This window comes from Furipterus horrens, unplaced genomic scaffold, assembly GCF_987537825.1.
Source record: "Furipterus horrens unplaced genomic scaffold, mFurHor1.1.pri manual_scaffold_2, whole genome shotgun sequence".
Lineage (NCBI taxonomy): Eukaryota > Metazoa > Chordata > Mammalia > Chiroptera > Furipteridae > Furipterus > Furipterus horrens.
In genome coordinates this window covers 2,501,974-2,513,917 of record NW_028327172.1, presented here as the reverse complement: position 1 = coordinate 2,513,917, position 11,944 = coordinate 2,501,974, and the positions used below count along the sequence as shown (strand labels likewise).

The following is an 11,944-nucleotide window of genomic DNA, read 5'->3' as shown; positions in this document are numbered from 1 at the left end:
GAAGCCCCGGGGCAGGTTAGGTCATTTTCCCAGCCTAGGGGTGAGGCTCCGCGTCCCAGACAGGTGCCCCGAAGAGGCTCGGGCGCGCACTGCGAGCAGCATCTTCTGGGAGCCGCACCGGCGTGCCTGGCTCCAGACGGCGCTCGCGACGCAGCGCCCAGGGGCCTCGGCTCCCAGCGCCGCGCGTCTCCGCCTCCTCCCGCGCAGCAGGTAAAGCCAGGTCAGCGGCTCTGGCGTAGAAGCCGCGTCCTTCCGAGTCCCGCAAGGATCGGTTCCGGGCCGGCTCCCACCTGCGGCCGGCAGGTGACTTCCGCCCGTGCGCACGCCCCTGCACGATGTGGGGACGTGGCGCTGGGACGCGTCGGGCTCAGACCCCGATGCAGAGTAGACGTCCGGTAACGACTCTGGCGTCCTCGCGCCGCAGGAGGAGACTCGGGGGCAGCCTGGCGGTGGAAGATGCTGCGGAGACACCAGGACCCGAGCCCCGAGCCGCCGCTCAGCGGACGCGAACCCCACCTGGGCAGGGCTCGTGGGGGCGGGGCTCCTCCCAGCGCGCAGCCAATCGGCGCCCGGGAGCCGCCGGCCGCCCCACCTGAGGAGGCGGCGCTTGCGCACTCAGCGGCCAGGGTCCTCGCCCGACGCCCCTCCCGGGGGCGGGCCGGGCCTGCGGCGCTCGGCGCTGACGCTACGCTGACGCGCCCGACGTCGGGCACGTTGACGCCGGCGACGCGCAGCCGGGCCCGCTCCTCCTGAGCTCCGCCAGTGTCCGGCCGCGGGCCGGCCTTAGTGACTGGGGGCGGCGGGCCCGGGGCGGCGGGCGCGGGGCGGGCGCGGGCGCGGGCTGCCTTCGTCGGGCCCCGAGCTCGCCTGGAGCGAGCAGCTGCCCGCGAGCCGCCGCGGAGCCTCCTCGCCCGCTCCCGCCGGCGAGCAAGGTAAGGCAGCGGGACACTGAGGCAGGCTGGGGCGGAGCGGGGCCCCGGGCGCCGGGCCCTGCCCGCGGCGCCCGCTGCCCGCGAATGTCAGCCTCGGCGGGAGGCCGCGCTCCGGGGGGCGGCGGCCGGGGACCGAGACTCACGGCGCGGGGCTGCCCGGGAGAGCCCCGCGAGCGCCCACGGGCACCCCGGCGGGGCCCCAGGAGGACGCGCCCCCGCGCGCCGCCCGCTCTCCTGCCCGCAGCGCCCCGGTGACCCCGGCGCGAGCGCGGAAGGCGAACACCTGTGGCCGCGGGCAGCCCGGACCCGGGCTGGGCTCCGCGCGTAGCCGGCTCTCGCCGCGCCGGGGTCCGGGACTCGGCAGCGCCCGGGCGGGCGTGTGCGGCCAGCGGACTCGGGCGTCCCTCTGCCCCGGGCCCGGAGTAGCGCCGGCAGCCTCGGCCGCCCCCCCGCCCCGACACTATGTGGGAGACACTTAATAGCCTCCCATAGCTCGCCTTTCACTTTCCCTCGCCGCCGTCCCCGCCGTCCCGGCCTGCTGTTTCCATGGTGGAATTTTTTTTTTTTGGCCGGTTACTTACGTAAGTTAGGCGGCCGGACCAGCCGTCGCAGCCGCTGAGACACCTCTCCCGGCCGCCACGGGACCCGGCCCTCGAGCGCGCCCCACATCCAGCCCCGGGACCCGGGGCGCCCGCAGCGCCGGGGGATGCTGTGCTTGTCAGCTTTATCTGGGGGGCCTGTGCTCCCCCATTCTCCCCCCCACGGGGAAGTAGACAGAGGGGGAAAAGGTCACAGAGGCGCGCGTGTTTCCCGCGTCTCGGGCAGGGAGCCCAGCGTTGCGAACAGAACGCCCCGTGGGGGTCGTGGGTCCTCGCCCCGGGGTCCGGGCGGGCCCGCGCGTGTTCCCCGTTGGCTGCGCGCCGCTCGGGGGGCGGCCCTTCGGCACCCGCAGGTGGCTGTGCGGTTGCGGAGCCGGGGAGCCCTTCACGAGCCCCCCGATGGCAGCCGTCTGGGTCCCTCCTTTCCAGATGATGTGCGAGGTGATGCCGACCATCAGCGAAGCGGAAGGCCCCCCGGCGGGAAGCGGCAGCCCGGGCTCCGGCTCCCCGCCGCAGCCCGACGCGGACTCGCACTTCGAGCAGCTGATGGTGTCCATGCTGGAGGAGAGGGACCGGCTCCTCGACACCCTGCGGGAGACGCAGGAGACGCTGGCGCTGACGCAGGGGAAGCTGCACGAGGTCGGCCACGAGAGGGACTCCCTGCAGAGGCAGCTCAGCACCGCGCTCCCACAGGTGCGGCCTTTCCCTCCCTCCCGCGCTGCCGTCTCGGGGTGCCGGCTCGGGCCTCTGTAAGTCGGGGGCGGGCTGCTGAGGGTCCCACTTCCTGGGAAGAGCAGACTCTGCCCCTCGCCCGGCAGGCGCACAGCACCCCCTCCCTCGTTCCTTCGGGGCGGCGCTGCCCAGGTTTTGAAGAAGGGCCTTGGAAGAGCCGAGCCGGGAGCGCCCTCCCGCGCTGTCTCCCGCCGTGTCTTCCGCGCGCGTGTTTCCCACAGGCTGTGTCACGTATTTCCAATTTCCTGGGGAACTTGAACGGACCCGTAGGATTGACCTCGCAGGGGAAACGCGTTTGCAACACTTTTATCGGGACCCCTGTGTGTTGCCAACGGGATTTGTTTTAGGAACTAGCAGACGGGATCGATTCCCGAGGGCCCTCCTCCTCGGCCTTTGAGAACTAGAAGGCGCGGACTCCCTGCAGGGCCCCACCGGAGTGTGTGACCTCGGACGGTTCCACAGCCTTTTCTGGTGGCGTGAATGAGCGTTAGGGGCGGGGAGCGGAGGAAAGGTCACCGGAATGCGGCGCACAGGGTGTCGTGGGCGACAGGAAGGTGGCACGGGCGTTGGCGAGCTGCTTACTGTTCCGGCGGCCACCTCGACGGTGCCTCCCTGTGGGCCCGGCTGGGCAGGCGCGGGACCCTGAGGGCGGGCGGGGCAGGCTGGTGGCCAGCGGTGCGGGCCTCGGCTCCGTCAGCTCCCTGCAGGGCGGCACGCCGGCCTTGGGGTTTCTCGCCTAGCGGCGGAGTGCCGTCGTGGGCCTCGTTCTGGAGCAGAGAGTCCTTAAGTGTTTGTCGTTCCAGTCCTCTGCGTCACCGAGTCTGTCGTGGGTGAGGCCTTACGGTCAGAAGCTCCGAGGGGTTGGGCAGACGATGCTTTGCCAGGATTTTAGCGTGTGTGTAAGTCCTTTCAGCCGGATGGGCTCTCGTGCTGAAGTGAACGCCAAGGGCTTAGACGTGAGGCTGGAGCCCGAGGACAGCAGAGGGAAGGGGCTGGCTGTTCTGTCCCTGCGCGGCCGAGGGAGCGCACTGGCAGCCCGGAGGGGCCCCGCTGCGTGGAGCGTGGCGGTGCTGCGCCGTCACCTCCCCCGCTGAGCCCCTGGTCTGGCCTTCTGCAGCTGTGGGAGCCAGTAAGTAACGGTCTGTCAGACGCCTTCCTCTCCTGGCACTTTCTCACCTTTGGGGGCGAGTGGCGTGAGCAGATAGTGCGTGCGTGCGCTCGTGCCCCGGCGCACTCCGCAGGCGGCGGCCGCAGGCACTTGGACACGAGAAGTTCACGGGTCGTCATAAGTGTGCGTACTCCTCGGTGAAGCGGTCACCAAGCGGGCGTGTTCCCCTAAGTGCCACACCCACCGAGGGAGGGCGCCTCGCCCGCCGCCTGCGCCCGGGACGGCCCCCAGTGCTGGCCGCGTTCGCCGCAGCCGCAGCCGCTGCTGCTGGGGGCATGTTCGCGACCTCACGTGAGTGAGGGCCGGTGATGCGTCTGTTGTGTTTCTTGGTCCTTCCGTTCAGCGGTGCTGCATGTGGCTGCGTTCATCCTCCTCCGCTGGCTGCAGACTCTGTGTGAGCGGGTCGCCCGGAACTGCCCTCTCCGCCCTGCGTGGGTTCCTGGGCGGTTTCTGGTTTTGCCGGTGCTGCCCTGGGGGCCTTGCTGTGTTCTGGGTGCAGGTCTGTGTACGGTCCTGGCGGGCGTGCAGGGAGGGACACTGCCCAGCAGCGGGGTGCCGCCCTGGCTCTGACGCGTGGGGCGGTCCGTCCTTCGGTCCTGGCGCCTGGGGGTGTGGAGCGGATGGATGCGCCCGGGGTGTGAACGCGCGGTCCCTGCGGACCGGCCCACTGCGTGCCCGCGTGTGGGTCTCTCCCCCTCGAGGTGCTGGTCTGCGGCCCGTTTCTCGGCTGGGTTGTGTGCTCTGTGTCCTGTTCATTTCAAGGAGCTCCCACCCGCATGCGGACTCTCTCTGACTCTGACTCTGACTCTCTCGGCGGCGTCCTCCTCCCCCGAGGACGTGGACGTGATCGTAGGTGTTGGAGAGAGGGCAGGGCGGGCGGGAGGGACAGAGGGAGAGAAGTGTTGGTGTGAGAGAGAAACAGCGCCCCGTCCAGGGATGAACCCACTGCTCAGGCCCGCACCCCGACCAGGAATCGAACCTGTGACCTTTTGACTCACAGGACAGCTCTCCGACCAGCTGAGCCACACAGCCAGGGCACTCTTGGTGCCTTTTCATGAGCAGAAGTTTTTGTTTTAATGAAGCTGGACCGATGCTCCGTGTTCATTGAAAGATCTCATGAAGTTCACGAGGATACTTTCCTGTGAGAGTTTTCTTGTTGTATCTGTCACCTTTCAGTCTAATTCACCTGAAATTGATTTTCATTTATGGTGCGAGGTAGGGCCAGGATTCCTTCCTTTTTCCCCTTAAGTATATGGGTGTCCCATTGGCCCCACGTGGTTGACGAGACACTCGCCCTCCCCTGCACTGCAGGGTCGCCTCTGCCGCAGACCCAGCGGCTGCACGTGGGTAGGTCTGGTTCTGGGCTCCCGGGGCCACGGACCGTTTTGTTACCTCTGCACGAATGCCACACTGTCCGTCCACCTTGCTCTCTGGTCATTGAAGTTCTTCAGCTTTGCTCTGATTTATGGTTACCTGGCTGATCTTGACCCTCTGTGATTTTAGATAAACGTTAGCATCTGCTTGGCAGTCTCTCCTCAGAAAATGTGCTGGAATTTCGGGGTTGCATTTAATAAATAAACCAATGTGGACAGTAATGACATTTTTTTAACATCGGTCTTATAAGCCATGAACACAGTATAGCCTTCCATTTATTTAGGTCTTTTTTATTAACTTGTCTTAGTAGTGTACAGTTTTCTGTATATGTTTACTATTAACACATGCTTAACTTATTGGTATAGTTGATATTTTTGATGCCATTAAAATTGTATCCTTACAGATTAAGTTATTTAATTGTGTGTTGCTGGTGTATAGAGATACAATTGCTTTTTGTGTCTTCACTCACTAAATCTATTTCTAATAACGATTCTTTCTTTTCTGTGTATATGTAGTTATGTCTGCAGATGACGTTTCCTTTTTTCTCTCCCGGAGCTGTACCCACCTTTCTTTTCTTGCCTTGCTGTGCTGGCTGGGTCTCCAGGACAGCGTTGAAGAGGAGTGATGAGAGCGGGCTCCCAAAATCAGAGGAAGCGCATTCAGTGTTGCGTAGGATACTTGATGTGGCTTCTTTATAGGTATTTTTTATCAAGATATGAAAATGCTATACTCTCAGTGTGCTCAGAGTTTTTCAATCATGAATTAAATTATTTTTTTGACTTAGAATTTTCCTTCAGTTACAGTTGACATTCGTATGGTAAGTTTCAGGTACGCAGCGTAGTGACTCGATATTTATGTGACTTACCAAGTGACCCCCCCACGCAGCTTGGCCCGGTGCCGTTATCACAACGTTACTGACTCGGGTCTCTGTGCTGTGCTTTCGGACGTTTTATAACTGACAGTGTGCACATCCGAATCCGTTCCCCTTTTTACCCAGCTCCTCACCCTGACCCCTGCCCATGTGGTGACCCTCAATTTGTATCGAGTAATTTTTCTTTTATGTGGAGATTTAGAAGTGTTTCCAACTTGGCAGCAAGTGGAGGCGACTTAGTTATAATATAGTGGAAGCGAGTGTATGGAAGCCCGGAGTAGTTCAGAGGAGGATTCAGGACATTTTAATTCACTTATATTACCTACCTGCCCAGTGAGTTTTTATATTTCTATTATAATTAACTAGGAATTAACTTATTTAATTCTTTTAAAAACAATTTCTAGTTTCTAAAGCCTTCTTTGTTATGCAGCCATTGGAAACCTAATCGAGAGTGCTAGAAGTGGGCCTCGCAGTGACCCAGCAGGAGCCCGGCACAGCGCTGCAGGGGTGTCGCGGCCGCCGGCTGGCCGGCCCGTGGCGTGACACTGTGCTGCCCCCCCGCCTGCCCCGGAGTCCTGGGCGCCGCGTCTCTGTGCGTGATCTTGAGGCCCGCGCTTGCCGGGCCTGGCGTCGGGCTGTGCGGCCCCACAGGACCAGGCAGAGAGTGTCCCTGTCGGTCCCCAAGCTCCCGTGAGACACGGTTCCCCTGGGCTTTCGGGAGACGCTGGCGTGGGGTTTTCTCAGTGAGAGGCCGCAGTTCCAGGTTCAGCGTTGTACGTGGGAGTGAGGTTTCCTGTTCCTTGGTCTGTTGAGGCCGGCGTCGTCTCTGCAGGGCCCGGGGCCGTGCTGTTCCGTGACGGGCGCGGCGTGGCCCGCCCTGTCCCGCTGCTCGCGGGTCTGCTCCGAGGCCCCTTGGCAGGCCCCGGGGTCGGTCGGAGGTGTTCGGTGTCCTCTCTTCAGTCTTGCTGGGGCTTTGTAAAGCCTGTGAGTCCGGTCAGAGAGCCGCGTTCCGGCTTTATGGGCGGTTTTCCTATTTAATACTTGTTTTCTGTCTCACGAAGTTTTGCTTTTCTTCCCCCCTTTCATCTGCTTTGTTTTGTCTGCTGCTCTTTTTTTCCTAGTTTCTTGAGATAGATGCTTAAGTGACTTTCAGCCTTTCTTCTTCTCCAGTATGTGCACTCAAGGCTCTACGCTTCCCTCCAAGTGCCCCTGTAGCTGCAGCCCACAAGCTTCGATAAGCCACATTTCCGTTCTTTTAGGTAACAATATTGTAAAGTTTATCATTGTAGTATCTTTTTAGTCACAACGTTTTTAGAAAGTATAACACTGTGCGTTGCAATGTTGGGGGCATTTTCTCGTTTTCTTGTGCTGATTTCTAGCTTAATTTTGTGAAGAGGCCTGTCAGTCTTTCTGAGCTAATGTGACAGAGGACCGCAGGCCAGCTGTCTTATTGCAACAGACATTTATTCCTCCTAGTTCTGGACGGGAAGTCCAGGACCGCGGTGCCAGTAGGTTTGGTGCCCTCCCATGGTGGTAGGGGCAGGGCAGCTCCGCCCACTCGTGACCCAGTCACCTCCCACAGTCTGCCTCCTCATTCCCTCACCTTGTGGGTGATGAACTTGGGGGAGATATAAGCTGTTGATTAACTTACTGTGATTCCTGAACAGACTGTATTATTTCAGTCCTTCAAGATGTGCTGGGCCCGCCGCTTGGCGCAGCATATGTTCATTTGGGGAACTATTCCTCAGGCGCCTGGAAATCATGCATAGTGATGGGCATGCATTGTTCTGTGTGTATGAGGCAGATCAAGTTTGTGTGAAAGCCACAAACCAAGGACTTCCAGCTCTGAGGACTTCCGACTCTGAGGACACCTGGTATGTGAAGCCAAGAAGAGGGGATTTGGTGGTTCAGGTTGAGTATTGGGTGGGGCCCCAGATTTGGCCTCTGTCTCTCCCAGAGTCTGCTCACCCCTGAGTCGGGAGTGCATCCAGGACTCAGACACACTAACAGATCAGGTCTGGAAGTCACAGCTGAGTGAGAAGTGAGCCTGCCTGAGTCACGTGTGTCGGTGGTCGCCGCCGTGACCTAGGGGACGCCGGTGGCAGGCCGAGGGCCGGGTGGACTGGGGAGGGAAGGCGGTGGAAGCGGACTGACTGGGGGAGCAGAGCAGGGGCGCGTGGACGCTGGGGAGACAGAGGAGCAGGGCAGGGGTGCTCCCGAGCGCTGGCCGGGGAAAGGTCTGGCCGCCGGGGCGCGTGAGGAGCCCTGGGGACTCGGCCGGGGGCGCAGCGCTCCGCTGCAATCAGTTCTCGGGGCTCTCGGCACGGTGCCCCGGAGCCCGCACCCCTGAGCTGGCGCGCCAGCAGAGTGACGTTCGGGCGTGAGTGAGGGAGCCTGGCCTCCTGCCCAGGCCGCCTCTTCGCGGAGGGCGGGCTCGGGGGTCGCCCCTCCGTGAGCCTCGCTGACCACTCCCCTGGTGGCAGGACGGGCCGCGCGGGTCTGCAGTGGTCCTGGTCCCTGTCGGTGCGTTGGCGCCTCCTCTCTTCTGCACGACTTGCCGCCGCTTTGAAAGCAGTCCCGACTCGTCCTCCTCTGCCGCGGCGCCGCTGATGGTCTCCACCTGAGGCCGCGCCTTCCACTCCGTCGCACTTCCCTGGGTGTCTGTCCCCGCGGTGGTTCTGGTCCCACGCTCCTGGGCGGCGGGGGTCGAGGCAGACCGGCCCTGTCTTCTGCGCGCTGACGCAGCTCACAGAGGAAGCAGGGAAGAGGAAGGACACCGTCACCTGGGAAAGACCCGGGAAAGGCCTTCGGTGGGTCGCTTCTGCGCTGGGGACCGAAGGCTGTGGAAAGCGGCTGTGAGCGCATCCCCAGCGCTGTGGCGGCAGGGAAGGGCTCGGCGGGGCTCAGGCCTTGGCAGTGGGGCGCTCGCTGCTCCTGGGGAGCAGGGGAGAGGGCGGCCGTGCCGGCAAAGAATTAGGCTTCGCTGAGTGTGAGCACTGAGGACCGCATGGAGGGGCTGACAGGGTCTGGTTGGAGTTTTCAGACCATGCTTATTTATGCTGCTTTGAGAATGGGTCGGGGGTGGAGGCAAGAATAGACGCAAGGTGGAAACCATTGGTCAGAGTGGTCACTTTTTATTTTTAAATGTCGAGAGATGGGAAGGGAAGGCGGAAGAGAGGGAAACATTGATTGGTTGCTTCTCGAATGCCCCTTAATTGGGAACCAAACCTGCAGCCCAGGCGTGTGCCCTGACCGGGAATTAAACGGGTGACCTTTCGCTTTGCGGGACAATGCCCAGCCCACTGAGCCACCCTGGCCAGGGCTGGAGGGGGTCCCTCTTAGCACGCAGGCTGAGCTCTAAAGTTAGTGCTTTCGGCAAAAATCAGAAACCCCTTTACCTCACCCATCCCGTAAAGCACGGAACGATACACGTTTTTATATTACGTGACGTTATGTACATAGCGCTCCTGTGTTCGTGTGTGAGGTGTACGTGATGGTCCTCAGATACTTACTGCGCGCCTGTCCTGGGCAGGCGCTGTTCTGGGTGCTGAAGGCCACTGCTGCCGGAAGGCGCGGGGCCCAGTGCGCTTTGGTGGCGTAGCGAGAAGTGGGGGAGCGGCCGGCTGCCTGGCTCCGGAGCAGAGTAAACGCGGGGACAGCGCGGCTGCGGAAGCAGCGGCCGTTTTCATCTGGTTGTGGGCAGGACGTGTGGGGCAGTCCCTTGGTGGTTTGGGGGCCCACGGAGCTCCTCCCCTCCCTGCTGTCTCAGCCAGTGGGCCTGAGCGCTCCTGGTAGACCTCCGCTGAGTGCACTTGGAACTCCTTGAATTCAGCACTGGCCAGGACCACCTGCGCCCCAGCCCACCCCAGGCCCTCCTGCTGTGAACGGTGCAGTTTCCTTGCTGTTGGAGGTCAGAATCCGGGGGCACGGGTTTGCTCCTTTTCCCGCCTCCCTCTCCTGCTAGTTTCCAGGTCCCGTGGGGAGTTCCATTCTTGTCCCACCGCCTCTGTGGCCCCTGGTGGGCTCTAGACCCTATGGCTTCCGGCCGACACCAGCGGCCCCGGTCCCAGGCTGTGTGGCGGGCGGCGGTGCGCGCCGGTGGGCGCTCCCAGCGGCGCCTCTGTGCAGCACTCTTCTCCCAGGAACCTCTGCTCCCTCGCTCGCTCGCCGCCGGTGCTGCCGCACTGAGCCGTGTGCTGACCGCTCTCGGGAGCCAGTCCTGCCCCTGAGACGCTCACCCTCCGACCCGGCAGTTCTGCTTCTGCTCCGAACACAGGCTCCCGTCTGCAGGAACCTGCGTGCGTCACGTGCTTGCTGTGACAGCTGAGCTGTAGTTATATGTTTATCGGTTAGGAAACTGTTACACTTTATTGTTACAAAGCGTAAATAACGTGTAATCACCATTCTGCAGGGGCTGACGTCTAAGTTTGCATCAGCCTTTCCTCGGCCCCCTGGTTCGGCATCACTTTGAGAGGGACACGACCTCCGGTTCCCCTTCTTGTGACAGGAGGGGGTGATGGCAGGCGGCGCTTGGACTCTCCCTGCACCTCCTCGGGGCTGGAGGGCCACAGCAGCCTGTGCCCTGCTGACCCCCTCATCTCCGGGGCTTCCCGCAGGACTGGGTGCCGCGCAAACCCTTTCTGACATGGCAGGTTGCCAGGAGGTGCCCTTCCTGCAGCCGGTCCTTCTCCTGTGTGGACGGGGGTTCCTGTGCAGGGAGCGTCCCCTCCTGTCCCCACGCTCTCCTCACTGCTGTGAACCCTGGCCTCTGGAGTCCTCAGCGCCCACGCTGCGTGACCACCAGTGCACCTCGGATGCTGGCATTGCCCCCTCCGACCGGCTCCTGTGTCCGGGGCCAAGGCCGTCAGCCTTTGAATGTGCCCTTGTTTCCTGGCACCGATGCTTGTCCCAGGCCCCCTCTGGGCTTTTCCTGCCTCGGATGTGGAATTGTTCGTTCCTGCCGGGGGGTGGGGGGGATGTATTTAATCAGTGGCAGGGGCTGGGTTTGGTTTGGTCAGGGTCACAGTGAGCATCTCAGGTCATTCCGGGGGACAGAGCTGGACAGAAAATGCTTGTAGCAAGATGGCGCCTTTACAAGTTAAAACTCAGTTTTACCCCTTAATTTGTTTTATGTTTCTTGTCCTACAGTGGTGTTGGCATTATTTTCTTTATCTGTGAGACACATAAAATGGTTTCAGAATTTCAGTACCTTATTGTTTTAATCATCTTACTGAGCAAAGTTTTAGAATTATTTTGCATTTCTTTTGTGTTTTAGAATCAAGCTATCGTTAGAATATCTGCCAGCTGACCCTGAACAACATGGGTTTGAAATGTGCGGGCCCACTTATGTGCAGATTTTTCATTCAGTACAAACAACACTGTAAATGTATTTCCTCTTGTACTTTTCTTAATAACGTTTTATTTTCTTTAGCTTACTTTTGTAAGAATACAGCACGTAACATAACACACAAAATGTGTGCTGATCACCTGTTTATGTGGTCAGTAAGGCTTTCTGTCAAGAGCAGGCTCTGAGTAGTTAGGTTTTTTACGTAGGTTTTTGACTGCATGCGAAGGCATGGTGCCCCTAAGCACCCCCCCTCATAATTCAAGGGATTTTTATTTATTTATCATTAGAGAGAGGGGAAAGGAGGGAGAAAGAGAGGGAGAGAAACATCTAACCCGGCCCACAACCCAGGCCTGTGCCCTGACTGGGAATTGAACCGGCGACCTTTCCGTTTGCAGGCTGGTGCTCCATCCACTGATCCACACCCGCCAGGGCAGAATAACGGGTTTTAAAACAATGTGAAATAGCATAACCACACCAAATTTAACACATAGGTTCATTTATTTTTGTTTATTCTTAACTTTAGAGTCTGTAGTTTTGGAGTTAATTGTTTTTCAAATACATAAAACATTTATATGACTCAAAAAGTTGGAACTGTAGAGCTAGGCGTACTCCGAAGCCTCCCCCCCCCCCCCCCGTGCCCCGCCGCTGGTGCGTGGGGTGGGCTGTGTCCCGGTCCGCAGGACGCCCGGAGCGGCCCGTGATGGCACCCCTCTCAGGAGCGAAGCGAAGGCGGGGCTTTGTGGCACCGCTCCTGCTGGTTTAGAGATGTGGGCAAAACGTTTCCGCTGCAGGTTTCCCTGTGGCCAGAAGTAGGCTCTTGGCCCGGCCCCCGGACTTGGATCGGGGCTCACTGGGCGGGGAGGCCCCCCTGGAGCGCTCGCTCCTGGCTCTCAGAACCTTTTCTGTTCCGAGGAGGAAATC

At 60.7% G+C, this 11,944-nt stretch overlaps 1 protein-coding gene across 1 annotated transcript in view; it reads left to right on the top strand.

Moving 5' to 3' along the window:
* Positions 1-807: 807 nt before the first annotated feature.
* PPFIA1 (PPFI scaffold protein A1) overlaps positions 808-11,944 on the top strand; it is a 68,460-nt gene continuing 57,323 nt past the window's right edge. Inside the window, exons 1-2 of the mRNA XM_090257259.1 lie at positions 808-932; positions 1,961-2,224. Coding sequence (XP_090113385.1) covers positions 1,961-2,224 — 264 coding nt within the window. The 5' untranslated portion in view covers positions 808-932. The remainder of the gene's footprint in view (positions 933-1,960; positions 2,225-11,944) is intronic.